Source organism: Phascolarctos cinereus, unplaced genomic scaffold (assembly GCF_003287225.1).
Source record: "Phascolarctos cinereus isolate Bilbo 61053 unplaced genomic scaffold, phaCin_HiC Scaffold_3;HRSCAF=262, whole genome shotgun sequence".
Taxonomy (NCBI): domain Eukaryota; kingdom Metazoa; phylum Chordata; class Mammalia; order Diprotodontia; family Phascolarctidae; genus Phascolarctos; species Phascolarctos cinereus.
Window position 1 is genome coordinate 29,416,910 of NW_027555736.1, and position 13,086 is coordinate 29,429,995.

At 40.4% G+C, this 13,086-nt stretch overlaps 1 protein-coding gene across 3 annotated transcripts in view; it reads right to left on the bottom strand.

Moving 5' to 3' along the window:
• The window catches only part of CTNNA3 (catenin alpha 3), a 1,889,266-nt gene that overhangs the window by 1,755,672 nt on the left and 120,508 nt on the right, over positions 1-13,086 (bottom strand). For all 3 annotated transcript variants that reach the window (XM_020998213.2, XM_078150742.1, XM_020998214.2), the window contains exon 5: positions 3,031-3,150. In XM_020998213.2, coding sequence (XP_020853872.1) covers positions 3,031-3,150 — 120 coding nt within the window. The remainder of the gene's footprint in view (positions 1-3,030; positions 3,151-13,086) is intronic.

The window sequence follows — 13,086 nt, forward strand, 5'->3', positions numbered from 1 at the left end:
CTGAAAATCTCTCCTGATTCCCCTTTAATTCTAACGTCTTTCCTCTGTTGATTATTTCCTATTTATCCTGTCCAGAGTTTGTTTATACATGATTTGAACGCTATTTCCTCAATTAGACTGTGAGCTCCATGAGAGCAGGGAGTCCTTTCTTTGAATCCTCAGTGCTTAGCACAGTGCCCGGCATGTAGTAGAGTGCTTAATAAATGTTTATTGATTACCTGACTTACTGACTTTAATATCCCTTCCAGGCCTAAATTTCACAGCTCCTCAAGGTAGCCCACTACACTTTTGGACAATTCTCATTGTAAGAAAATTATTATTCATATTGAGCCAAAAATCTAACTCTTTGTAGCTTCCATAAATGGTTCCACCTTCTGTCCATGGAGCCAAGGAGCAGTGCGGCATAGAGAGAAGAACACTCAGCTTAGTGGTAGAAAGCACGCTTTCAAATCCCAGCAGCTAACTAAGTGAGCTGGAATGAGTCATTTCACCACCTATTGGCCTCAGTTTCCTCATTTGTAAAATGGGGGGATTGGATCCTATGATCCGTTAAGTCCCTTGCAGCTCTAGGTCCTGTGACTTGTGCCTAATTCTCTTCCAGCCAACAACCTTTGAAACAAAGACTCAATCCTACCACCCTCAGTCAGTCAACGAGTATTTATTAAGCACCTACTATGTCCACCACTGACAAGGTCTTCTAATGAAATAGCCGCAGTTACTTTGATGAATCTTTGCCATCATTTCTGAGTCCCCCTCACCATTCTTTTCATCTTCCTTTATACTTTCTGAGTTAGATCTCAAAAATATTGCACCAATGATGAAGTTGGGCTCGTTCCAAGATTTTCACCAGTACAAGTGAACTCAGGTATCCAAATAGCTCAGCTCCAATGAAGCGAGCCAGCACAGTCCTAGTGAACCCAGAAAGTCTTCAGATTTCACTGTGAATCATGTGGTCTCATCCCCTCCCTTCAACTTGACTCATTCTCTCCAAATCATCACCTAATCAGTCACTATCTCCACCCCCATTACCTAGCAAGGCTATTATTTAGATCAGTCTTTGGAGGAATAAACAAGGATTTGTTCCCCTACCCAAGGGACAGATTGGTAGAAACACTCCTAAAAAATAATCCCCTAAAAAAGCAATTATTGAAAAGAAAAGTGGAAAAATATCCCAAAAATCACTGAGATATAATGAAAGGACAGTTTGGGGTAGACGAAGAAGAGGAGAGAAGGTTTCAAATAAATTACAAACAGTAACCATGGGCAACACTTAAACCTCTTCAAAGCTCAGGCAATTCTCTAATTCTGTAAATGGTAGTTATGTAAGACATTGGATATGGAGTCAGAGAACCTGGATTCAAATCCAACTTGCTGCTGCCTGTGTCACCCCCCCCCCAAGTTATGTGACATCTCTACACCTCAGTTTCCTCATCTGTAAAATGAAGGGGTTGGACAAAATGGCTAAGTTTCCTTTTAGTTCTAACTCTATTCTCTTTGATACGAAGTAAGAGACCTGCTGGATGGAGTAATTCCATCAATATTGGGAATTCCCAATATGGAAACTCACTTCACAGATGCAGATAAGCAACTCTCCTTTAACTTAGAGTTTTGAAGAGTTGCCTAGGGCACCGAGAGGTTCAGTGATTTGCCCAGGAATACATAGCCCATATGTGTTAAAAACAAGATTTGAACCCAGGTTCTCCAGAATCCCAGGCTAACCCTCTATCCAAATGTGAGCTGCTCTGATATTAATCTTTTCTGAGAAGTGAAGCTATGACTACAACAAGCATTCTATTCTCCCATCTTTCCATCAGTCAGTCAGCAAGCACTTATCAGGTGTTTACAATGTGCCAGGCTCTAGGTTTTACAAATAAAAGGCAAAAACAGTCCTCTTCCAAAGGATATTGTCCTAGAATGAACAATAATGACCAATTACCTAGAATAAGAATCCTTGCTATGAAAGGCCCCATCCAACGGGACCAAAACTTGGACCTAGGCCATGCCAGTCAAGACAGTAACATTCATCCCTATGCTAAAGTAAGCTCTCCTTAGTAATGAACTCAGCACCCAACCATGCAGGCAAGCTAATTAGTCATGTTTCTAGATGCCATCCATCACTGCACACATTCCCAAATTTCATGCAGTCTGATACATTTTCTAATTTAAACAGCAAACAGCCTGGGCTGAGAGGGGGGGGGCCATAGTAACTGAAGTGTTGGCCAACCCTGACACCTAGTGGTAATCTAAAAACTGAAAAAACTTAAGTAGAAAAAACCTCAGTGGCATCGAAACAGTGAATCCTGACACAGGGCAGAATTTCAGGGTTCACCACCATCATGGATGTGAACATGAAGCATGGGACTGTCAACAGAACATGACCACCAAATTCTGGCTCTAAACAAGACCTAGAAAAGCAAGTTTTCTCTTTTCATCTTAATTTGAGGCGTAGAGAAGGAAGAACAAATGCTTCAGAGAAGGCATTTTGTGGCTGCTTCAAGTACTCAGAAGGCATGTTATCCCTCTTAGATACCGGATACTCTATTTAAATGTTCCCATTTAACTAGATTTCAAAAGTAAATCAGACATACTAATTGTCAACTCACATGGGGATCTTTTTCAACGTGATTTTCTTTCCTTATTTTGTATACCCATATATGAAATCTCCCTATGGTTTTTTTTCTCCTCAAACTGATCTTTAATAAATCCCAAAAATAAGTTCAGTCTTTCCAATAACAGCCAAAACTCCCTTCTTTTCTCATGGGTAACTAGACCCTCATAAATTGGCAGGGGAATCAGAATGAGGGATAAGGGATAAATAAACCCAGAGAGAGGCTGAGAATGAGGCTGAAATGCTACACTGTGTCGGTATGGTACGCCTCCATTTTTTCATGTATTTTTGGACCAAGTCCCTGGGAACCATCACTGCCAAGTTCTCCTCCAAGGAAACTGACAAGTATAAAGGTGAATTAAGACATTCAAGAAGACACAAAATATTCAACTCTCCCATTGTTCATGACTTTTTCTTTTTACCTGCTGGCGTTTGTGAGCCAAATAATCCAGATTTTCTAGCTCCTTGTCAAGTTTCTGGTAGGTCTTCTGCAGATCAGATTTGTTGGATGCATTTTTGAGGGACTCAAATGTCTTCTGAAACTGCAAAGTAAAAACGAAAACAAATCAGGAGGTCAATCAAACACATGTGCTGCTGTGGGAAAAGCACGGATTTTAGTGAAATCAGAAGATCTGGGTTCAACTCCTACCATTGATATTTACTACCTCTAGACCCTGAAGAAGCTGCTTAACCACCCCGGGTCTCAATTTCCTCATCCATCATCTAAGGGGATTGGATCAGATGGCCTCGAAGGTCCCTCACAGCTCTGTGAGATATCCTATTACCTACTATTTGGAGGAAAGCTGTGGTATAACAGGAAAGCCCTGCTTACTTGGGAGTCAAAAGATCTGGGTTCAAGACCCAACTCTGCCACATGCTAGCTATGTGACCTTAGGCAAGTCACTTTCCTCTCCTCTGTAAAATGACAGCAGTGGACTAGGTCATCTCTAAGTAACCCCAATGGAGCCAACATTTATACAATCCTAGGCAAGAAAGGAAAGTCATTCAACTTTCCAACCCTCAGTTTCTACCATCTGTGATATGGGGTTAACAACTGACATCCCATTATCTTACAAAATGAAAAAGAATAATTAGTTGTGATGATAAGAAGTTGGCAGCTAAAGCATAACTCCAGAATGTGATTGTTGTTGTCATTAGTATTACATGCACAATTACAAGTTGAATTATGGATAAGAAGCAATTTCGGTTCCCATCCCAACAAAAAGAACTCACTTCATTAAAAAATACTGTCACATTTTAATATGCACTGGTGCCTTAAAAGAATAAATTATGGTGAGTGTACTCTTTCAAACCACAATGGGAAAGCTTTGGGGAGAACCATTAAAAGCCCTCTCAAATTCCAATTACCAAAGCCCATGATTTATGAAAAAGTGGCTGCTCTCATGATATTTTGCTAGACTGGAACAGACTAGGCCTCCCTCCATAGAGATATTTAGGCAGAATTGGTCACATTACGAGCTCCAGCCAAGAAGACTGGTCCAATATCTTCTTTTTGAAATGGCTCAAAGCCTGGTATTTCAATCACAAAATTAAAACTGGAGCCTTCAAGAAGCAGTTGTACATTTCCACTTCCCAAGCAATTAAGCTATGAAACCAGTTCTAGGGATCAGAATACTCTTCAGTGGGAGAGTGGAAAAATCCCCTCTCTCATTTTTATTTTTAAGCAGCAGGTGAGAAAAATGTTGATGAGCTAAATTATAGCAAGTCACAGGACTTTTATCATTCAATTCCTAATAATCAAGTAGGCAAAAAGAAGGCTTATAAAAATTGAATTAGTTGCTGATTTTATGGAACCAAGACCCACCTTAGAGGTTTGTAATCAAAAATTCTAAGGTGTATCATTTGTAAATAATTCCCACTGTGTCTTTACATATATCATTTATGCCCATATTCTCATATTGCACTGCCTTACGTACAATCATTTAAAAAAAAAGAAGAGAGAAACTTTCACTCCATTCTGCCATCTCCCATACTTGTAGCACTCTCCCTCTTTAACGACACCTTTCAGAATCCTTATGGCCCTTCAAAGCTCAGCTCTCGTGCCCTCTATCACCTCTGCTTTCCTCAGACGATCTTCCCACACACACAGATTACCTCAGATTTAGTTAGCTGTGTATATGCAGTGTCCAGGGACTTGCATAGTGTTTGACGCATAGTAGATCCTTAATAAATGCCTAGTGATTAATTAATTCCCCTACCCCTTTCCCATGAGAATGCAAGCTCCTCAATAACAAGGATTATTTTGTGTTTGTCTTTGCATCTCAAGTGACCAGTATATTGCCTGGTACACCATAGGCACTTAACAAATGCTTGTTTGGATTGAATTGAATAGTACTGAACCAAGCTCTATTCTCTGCAGTCTCCCTGTTAAAAAAAAAAAAAGATTCTTTCGCACATCATCTCCATATCTTCACTATGTTATACAAGATATATTAAAGGAAAAAAACATATTTGTGAGGCTTCAAAGTAAAATAAAAAATTAATAGAGATGTTTCCAATGTATTATGGCTACAGCAAAAGAAAAAAGAGCAAAAGGATGGAAAGCATGCTACTACTAGATCATTTCACTGAAGGTCAAAGTTTCAATAAGAGGGAGGTTTTAGCTCAAATTTTTTATCATCATCCCTTACTGTCTGCATTTTATATGGTTTTTAAAATGCCTTAAACCTGACAAAAACCCTACTCTGGTGCTTCATTCTGTTATGATGGTGATCCTGAGTTCAGGAAAGCTATGCCAGGAGTGCAATCCCTGCCAAGCAGGATAACTTCTCCTTGCAGTCTGACAGACTTCTCCTCATTGAGGAAAAGTCCAGCTTTGTTCAAAGAGTCTCACAAATAAGGTACGAATTATTTAAGATTTGGGGTCATGCCAACCAATGAAATAAGAAAAATTACAAAATAGTCCTCAATCCTAAATAGCCCTCTTTCTATTTTTATGGTGACAGTAATGGGGAAATGGTAAAAGGTGCTAAGAGTAACATCTTTTTTAGACCATTTACAAACATTTATCTTGCTTGTGCCTTATTGTTTGGTAATTGTTTCTTACATGACAGAGTTGATGGTGCAAACTTTTACTCAAAGACTAATTAAAATAGAACAGTCTATCCATGAGCCTGGGTGATGCTCTCCCACCAATGCATACCAAGTCCATGGTGGAGAGTGAGCACACACAGAAACCTAACAGTGAGGCACGTGAACAAGGAGATTCATGTGCTTGGGGCAACTCACAACTCTGAATTGAAGATCTTCATGTCTATGATCTTTTTGCGGAATAGTCTGTACCTCATATCTCTGGCTAATCAAAAACAAAGCCTCCTCTGCTATCTTAGGGGTACTATAGCAATGTCAAGATCTTTTCACATAAGAACATGAAATGCATTAAGAAAGCATTATGCTCTTTTAGAAAAAAAAATATATCAACATTATAATCTTTCAATGAAAAAGAGCAATTCTCTTAAGTTTGGAATCATCCAAGTTAATCAAGTCTACTCTCTATGGGATACAAGGGGTTTTCCCTTCTCAATCCAAAAAAAAAGGAAGTAAAGAGCATTGTAGGCAAGCCCTTGTGGGGTTTGTCTTCTCTCAAGCCTCTTCTTCCAATAGCAGAGGATAGTTTTCTCCAACCATCTATCAGCAAAGCTATACCTCTTCTTCAACCAGTATAACTCATGACAATGTCAATGCTAATCCCTTTACCCTCTATTTTCTCCCTCTCAAGCCACAGATCACAGTAAAGGGAAACACAGGCAAGTTCCTGAGAGATTTCATCTCTCTCAGATGTAGAGAATGCTAAATGACTATAAGCCCAATCAGCTCCTCACAAAGGAGGAAGATTCCGCATTCCTCCAATCAGTTCCCAACAGAAGTTGCCTCCAATCCGACAGTTCCTCACATGCATGCCTGTCAGCTGTGCTCAAATCCTGCCAACTTATATATTCTTTCTTCCCTGAGGAAGTTTTTCTTGTTACCTTCTTCTGACTCCTCTTGTGTTTACCTTCTCATTTATAATGCCCCAGAGCAGGAACTGCTAGTATTTAGTGACTCATCTCTACCTTATGAAGAGAAAATCAAAATGCCCACTTTTCGGTCAGGTATAATCCCCCCCACCATGGTTCTTATTCATAATTGCCTCAAAGTACCTAGTTATTGGGTTTATAATTTCTCAGTTATAACCTTCAAAGCCCTAAAAACAGCTGTCTGTAAATGAGCTAGTGGACTTTAATGCATTGTAGCCATCCCCACCTTTAGCTTTTGCCAAAAGCTTTTTACTTCTGTTCTCTCTCTAGCACTCTCTAAACAGTCAACATCTCCCTCTTTTATTAGACTGACTGTGTTTCTTCTTAAACTGATTTTGTCAGGGTACCATACACAAATGTTCTTTTTTCTACCCCCCTGCCCAGAAACCAAAATGTCCATACAACAGAATGGCCAGAACCAACAATTAAATTGAGCTCCCCCACTATCACCATCTCCATCTTTTGAAATCCTCCCTTGTCTTCAAAGCCCAACTCAGCTGCCTCCTCCTTCAAGAAGCCCTCTCTGATACCAAAACTAATGCTACCACCCACCTCCAGATAAAAATTGTAACCCTTTCCTCAACTCTCACATGGCACTCAGTCAAGTTCTCCTTTGCCCCTATCATATTCTGTCATATTGTAATGGTCATTTGTAGATGTGTTCTATCCCTCCTGCTAAAATGCAGACTGTCTGAGGACAGAGACTATGCCATTTTCTTTCATTATACTCCCCTCAGTATTGAACAAGAGGTCTTTCCCACATAAAAATGTGTTGGGATAGCATGGATGTGCATCTGGCAAGCTCTTAGAAACATCAGACCACAGAAGGATCTGAAGATTCACCTCCAAAGAGGCAGGAGTCCTTAAACCAGTGCCTTAAGCTTCCTGGTTCCACTGCTACCCAGCAAAACATTCTCCGAACTAACAACCATGGTAAGATTTCACTCCATTACAGTCTTTGCTTGTATAGCCCAAGATACAGAGTTGAGGGAGGGAAGATTCTGTTATTGCTGCTGTTGCTCCAAACTAAAACAAAAACAAAAAAACACCTATTTCTATATAAAAGGAACAGAAAAGGAGACTGTATATGAAACTATAAATCTCTTAAAGTTCAGTTTAGTTTGGGTACTTTTAAAAATACATACTCAATTCAAAATGTTAGCTCCACAGTTATCTCCTTGAAACAGATCTTCTTAACCTGGAATCTTTGAACTTTTTTTTAATACAAAAGTGTCCCAAAAGTTTTAATGCAACTTTAAGCTTCAATAAATAAAAATTTGGGTAAGCCTCTATTTAAGCTAATAAGCTTAAAATTGCACTAAGATTTTTAGGACACCTTGAATTTTTATTTCGACGTCATTAGTTTTCTTTGAATTCTTACATACTTTATTTTATTCATTTAACAACTTTATTCTGAGAAAGAGTCCATAGGCCACTATGGTCCACACTGAACTACAGATGTTCCCAATTCAACTGGCTCTAAAATCAGAGGGATGCAGTTCAAATCCCATCTCTGACACTCCTCATGTGATCTTTGGTAAGTCACTGAACTCCCTGGGCCTCAGTTTCTCCATGTAGAAAATGAAAGCATGGGTCTAAGTCACCTCTGAAGCCCTTTACAGCTTTAGGCTTACTATCCCACAGTCCTGTATCAAGTTAAGGGTAGGCGGGTTGCACAGTGGTTAAATCACCAGGCCTGGAGTCAGGAGGACCTGAGTTCAAATCCAGCCTCAGACATTTACTACCTGTGTGACCCTGGGCAAGTCACTTGACCCTATTTACCTCATTTTCCTCTTCTGTAAAATGAGCTGCAGAAGAAAACAGCAAACCACTTGAGAATCTTTGCCAAGTTTTAAAACCCCAAATGGGGTCACAAAGAGTCAGACACAACTGAAATGACTGAACAACAACCTAAATTAAGTGCTTGTTGTTCCACTGGAGATGGAAAAACAAATATGAAGCAGTGCCTGTCCTCAAGGAGATTACATTCTCCTAGAACTACTATGCTGAGCTGAGTACAAAATGATACCCAAGACAAGTTGTGCCACTTCAACTCAACAAGCAGATCCTGGGAACCTGAGTTCACATTCTTAACATCCCAGGGGGATTTTCATCAAATATCGTTATGGAAAAGATATGACATGAGCATTCCACTAAGTACGACAATGGAGACAATGTTGGGCTACTTCCTCTCAGCTCTCATTCTGATCCTGAAAGGCTGCTCTGCAGAGAAGCCTTTGCCATCAAACAGCTGGTTTAACCCAGCATTATTCCTCATTCCCAGATAATTTTTTCCCCTTTCTCTGACAATGCATTTTAAAAGAAAGCCAAAGTTAACGTTCTCTCCATATTGCATGTCCTGTGAGCTCATGAAATATATATGGGCACTAGCAGTAAAGTGAGAGAGGATGAAGAAAAATGGACCAAAGCAGTAAGATTTGAACGGTGGCTTGGGAAAGAGATGCCATCTACCAGGAAGCTGGCAAGCCAAGGTCCTTGGGCCAGTGACCACAGCCTGCCATCAGAAGGCATGCATTCCATCTCTGAACCCAGGGCTATTTTCAATCCATCACACTACCTCTCCAAAGATTCTGAAGACTAGGAGAGCAGGAAAGGACGGTGAGAACAGCAATGCTATAAATAATAATACTGATAGCAAAATCCCCCAACTCACTAGAGATTGGGAGAGATGTAGGACAGAAGTTTGGGAGATGGATTCAGGATGGACTTATAGAGCAGAGAGTCATTTGCATAGGGATGATCAGTGAACCCACAAGAGAGCAACAGGTCACCAAGGAAGAGAGAATAGATTGGAATGGTGGTAAGAGCACTGGATTTGTATTCAGAAAAACTGGGGTCATATCCCCGCTCTGACATTTGATACTGGTATGATTTGGGGCATCTATAAATTGGAGAAAAGAAAACCCAGAAAAGAGTCTTCCTTGGGGGAGTAGCCATGTGTGCAGGACAGGAACTAGACAGCAATACTGACAATGTGCCATCTAGATAGTGCTTTAGAGATTTACACAGATGGTTTACCCACGTCATCCCATCTGAGTATCACAAAAATCTTTGAAGGTAGGTGCTGTGGATGTTATCATGCCCACTTTACAGAGAAAGAAACTGAGGGTCAGAGAGGTTCAGCAATTTGCCAATGGTCACCTTACTAATAAATATCAGAGACAGGATCTAAAACCAGATCTTCTTGACTCCAAATCCAACAAAGGAGACCACAACAATGGTCAGAAAAGTGGGAGAAGAGAGAATGAAATATATATAACAGAAATACAATGCCTACTACAATAGTAGCAAAGTGTTATGGCAGAAAATAAGTTGTGCTGGTTTTTGCAAACTATAGCCACTAACTTTCAAAACGTGTTTTCCAAGAGAACTCACTGGCAGATAATGTCTTTCATTAACAAAATGGTTTCTGCCGAGGCAGAAAATGGAAACACAATTCCAAGTGCATTCTGCTATAAGGAAGCCATTAGAGGAATTGCAAGAGTGACCCAAGCATGGAACAAAGTCAAGCTAAAGTGGCCCAGCCAACAGATTTCCTTTTAGATTTTTATTGATATCTTTGGCTTTTATATCAGCTTTCTTTCCAAACATATCCTGGCCCCCTCCCTTTCCCTACCCAGATAGTCATTGCCTGTAACAAAGAGTAAAAAATGGGGGAAGCATTTTATCAAAACTGACCGAGACATCAATCAAGTTTGACAGTACATGCAACATTCTGCATCCGTAGTCCCCACACACACCTCCATACTTCCTTCTTTTCTCTTCAGGGTCAAGTTTGGTCATTACACTAATGCAGCATTCAATTTTCTGTTGTTGTTATTGATATTGTTGGGGGTGGTCTCGGTGCTTAGCACAATACCTGGCACACAATAGGCCCTTAATAAATGCCTTCTGAGTGTTCTTTCCATTTATATCAACCACCATTGTAAAGACATTGGAGACATTTAAAGATAATACCTAGGACAGGATGTAACAACATGCTCATTCATTCACCAGACATTTATTAACTGCTTTGCACTAGGTATGTGGAAGATAGAAAGACATGAGATGTCTCTAAATGAGATAACATTTATAAAGTGCTTTGTAAACATTAAAACATTATATAATGTGACATCTGTCTGGCTTACGATTATTATTATTACAAATATCACACATTTACTTAGAACTTTCAACTATAAAAAGCATAAATGATTATAGAATCACATATTTGGAACTGGAAGGGACCTTGGAGGCCATGGAGTACATGATTTTATAGATAAGAAAACTGAAGCCCACATGGCTGAATGAATTACTTAGGGTCATACAACTAGTACATGTCTAAAGTAGGATTTGAACTTGGGTCTTCCTGATTCCCAGTTCAGCATTCTATTCATTGTACCACCTAGCTGAAGAGAGGTAAATTGAGACAAGCATCATCACTATTTTCCATATGGGGGAGCTAGAGTCTACACCAGGCAAAATAACACCTAAAGTCGCATAGCCAGCTAGCAGCAGATCTGATTCTAGAACCCAAGGCTTTTGACTCCTTGCCTAGAGATCTTTCCACATCACCCTCAGAGCAGCAAAGAGGATTTAACCAGTTCCATATTTCTAATAAGAGGGATGTTAGTCACTGAAAAAGAAGGAACATGAATAAAAGCTATGATTCATATAGAACTTCAAAGGTTTCAAAGCTCTTTCTATATTATTTGCATTTGGTCCTCACAATAACCCTGTGAAGAAGGTGATGTTATTATGCCCATTTTAGAGATGAGAAAATTAAACCTCAGAGAGGTTAGAGACTTGTTGAGGGTCACAAAGATAGTAGTAGCCAGATCTCCAGGGGGAGCAGGATAGGTTGTAACTTCAGTAATAAGGACCATACAGGCCACGGGTAAAATGATCTGGAGAGAGAAAGGTCATTGACGGCATGAGAAGCTCCCTCCAGATGCAGCATCCAGATTAGGCCAGGCACTCAACCCTTCTCCAAGTTCAAAAGGGGACTAGGCAGGTTGTCCCACATAACAAGTAATTCGGCAGTACAACAGAAGGCCTGGTGTCTCATAGGGAAGGAGAAGGTCAAACTCAGGTGCAGCTGATTAGCTTTTGCACCTCCCACACCACAGGCAAGGAGATACTAATAAATTTGTTGCTCCGTTGTGTCCAGCTCTTAGTAAATGGGTGGACTGTAGCACACCAGTACTGGCCTGGGGTTTTCTTGGCAAAGATTTTGGAGTGCTTTGCCATGTCCTTCTCCAGCTCATTTGACAGATGAGGAAACTGAGGCAAACAGGGTTAAGTGACTTGCCCAGGGTCACAAAGATATCTGAGGCTGGATTTGAACTCAGGTTTTCTTGACTCCAGGCCCAGTACTCTATCCACCAAGCCACCTGCCAATCGGCAGCCTCCTGCCAATAAATTAGGAAGTCTAAAGTTTTGTACAAGTACGATTCCAAATTTGGAGTGCTCTGGAAAAGGGGCAGGACACAGCAGGGGTAAGAGGCAGGAAAGGAGGGTATTTTTAGAATGGAGAATGGAGTCTGAAATAAGAATGGCTTAATGGCTAAAACCGAAGGTTTTTCAAACTACCGCAATAATGCTTCCAGTAAGAATGGGTTTTAGAACATTTCCCCCTCTCCTGAAAGTAAACCCCAGAAAGAGGGGGAAAAAAACATCGCCTGCAGAACTCCACTTATCAAGAGTGACTGGCCTCAGAAAGACTCAGCTGCCCACACAGGAATGAATGATTTTCTGTGAAAGAAAAATAAACAGCACCCATTTGGAGAGCCATTGCTCAGCCTGTAAACTCGGAGTACCAACTTCCAAATTAAATGTTAAAAACACATTCAAAAGGAGGAGTTGATAAATAGTGTGCCAACTCCCCATGGCGATGCTAATCTTTTACCTGTCTTTAGATAAGCAGAGCTCCATCGAAAACCCACAGGAATCGACACTTCCTTTTATTGTGCTTAAACTACTTTGAATATTGCACAAGAAATGCATGAAAGTCAGGAAATAAAGTTCACTATAACGATCAAACCCACTGACTTTCTTCAAAATAAAAATAACTGAGTCTCAAGTTTTGTAAGTCCAAAGAGAATTAGAGTGATGGAAAGAGCGCTGAATTTGGAATCAAAATCCTGGATTCTAATCCTGGCTCTGCCATTAGCATCTCGGTGATTTGGGAAAGTCTCTCCACGCCTCAGTTTTCTCCTCTGGAAAATGAAAGGTGGAACTATCAGGGATGGGGAATCTGCAGGCTCAAGGTCATATGTGGCCTTCTAGGTCCTCGGGTGCAGCCTTTTGACTGAGTCCAAGTTTTACAGAACAAATCCTTTTATTAAGGGGATTTGTTCTGTGAAATTTGGATTCAGTCAAAGGACCACACTTGAAGACCTAGAGGGCCACATGTGGCCTTAAGGCTGCAGGTTCCGTACCCCT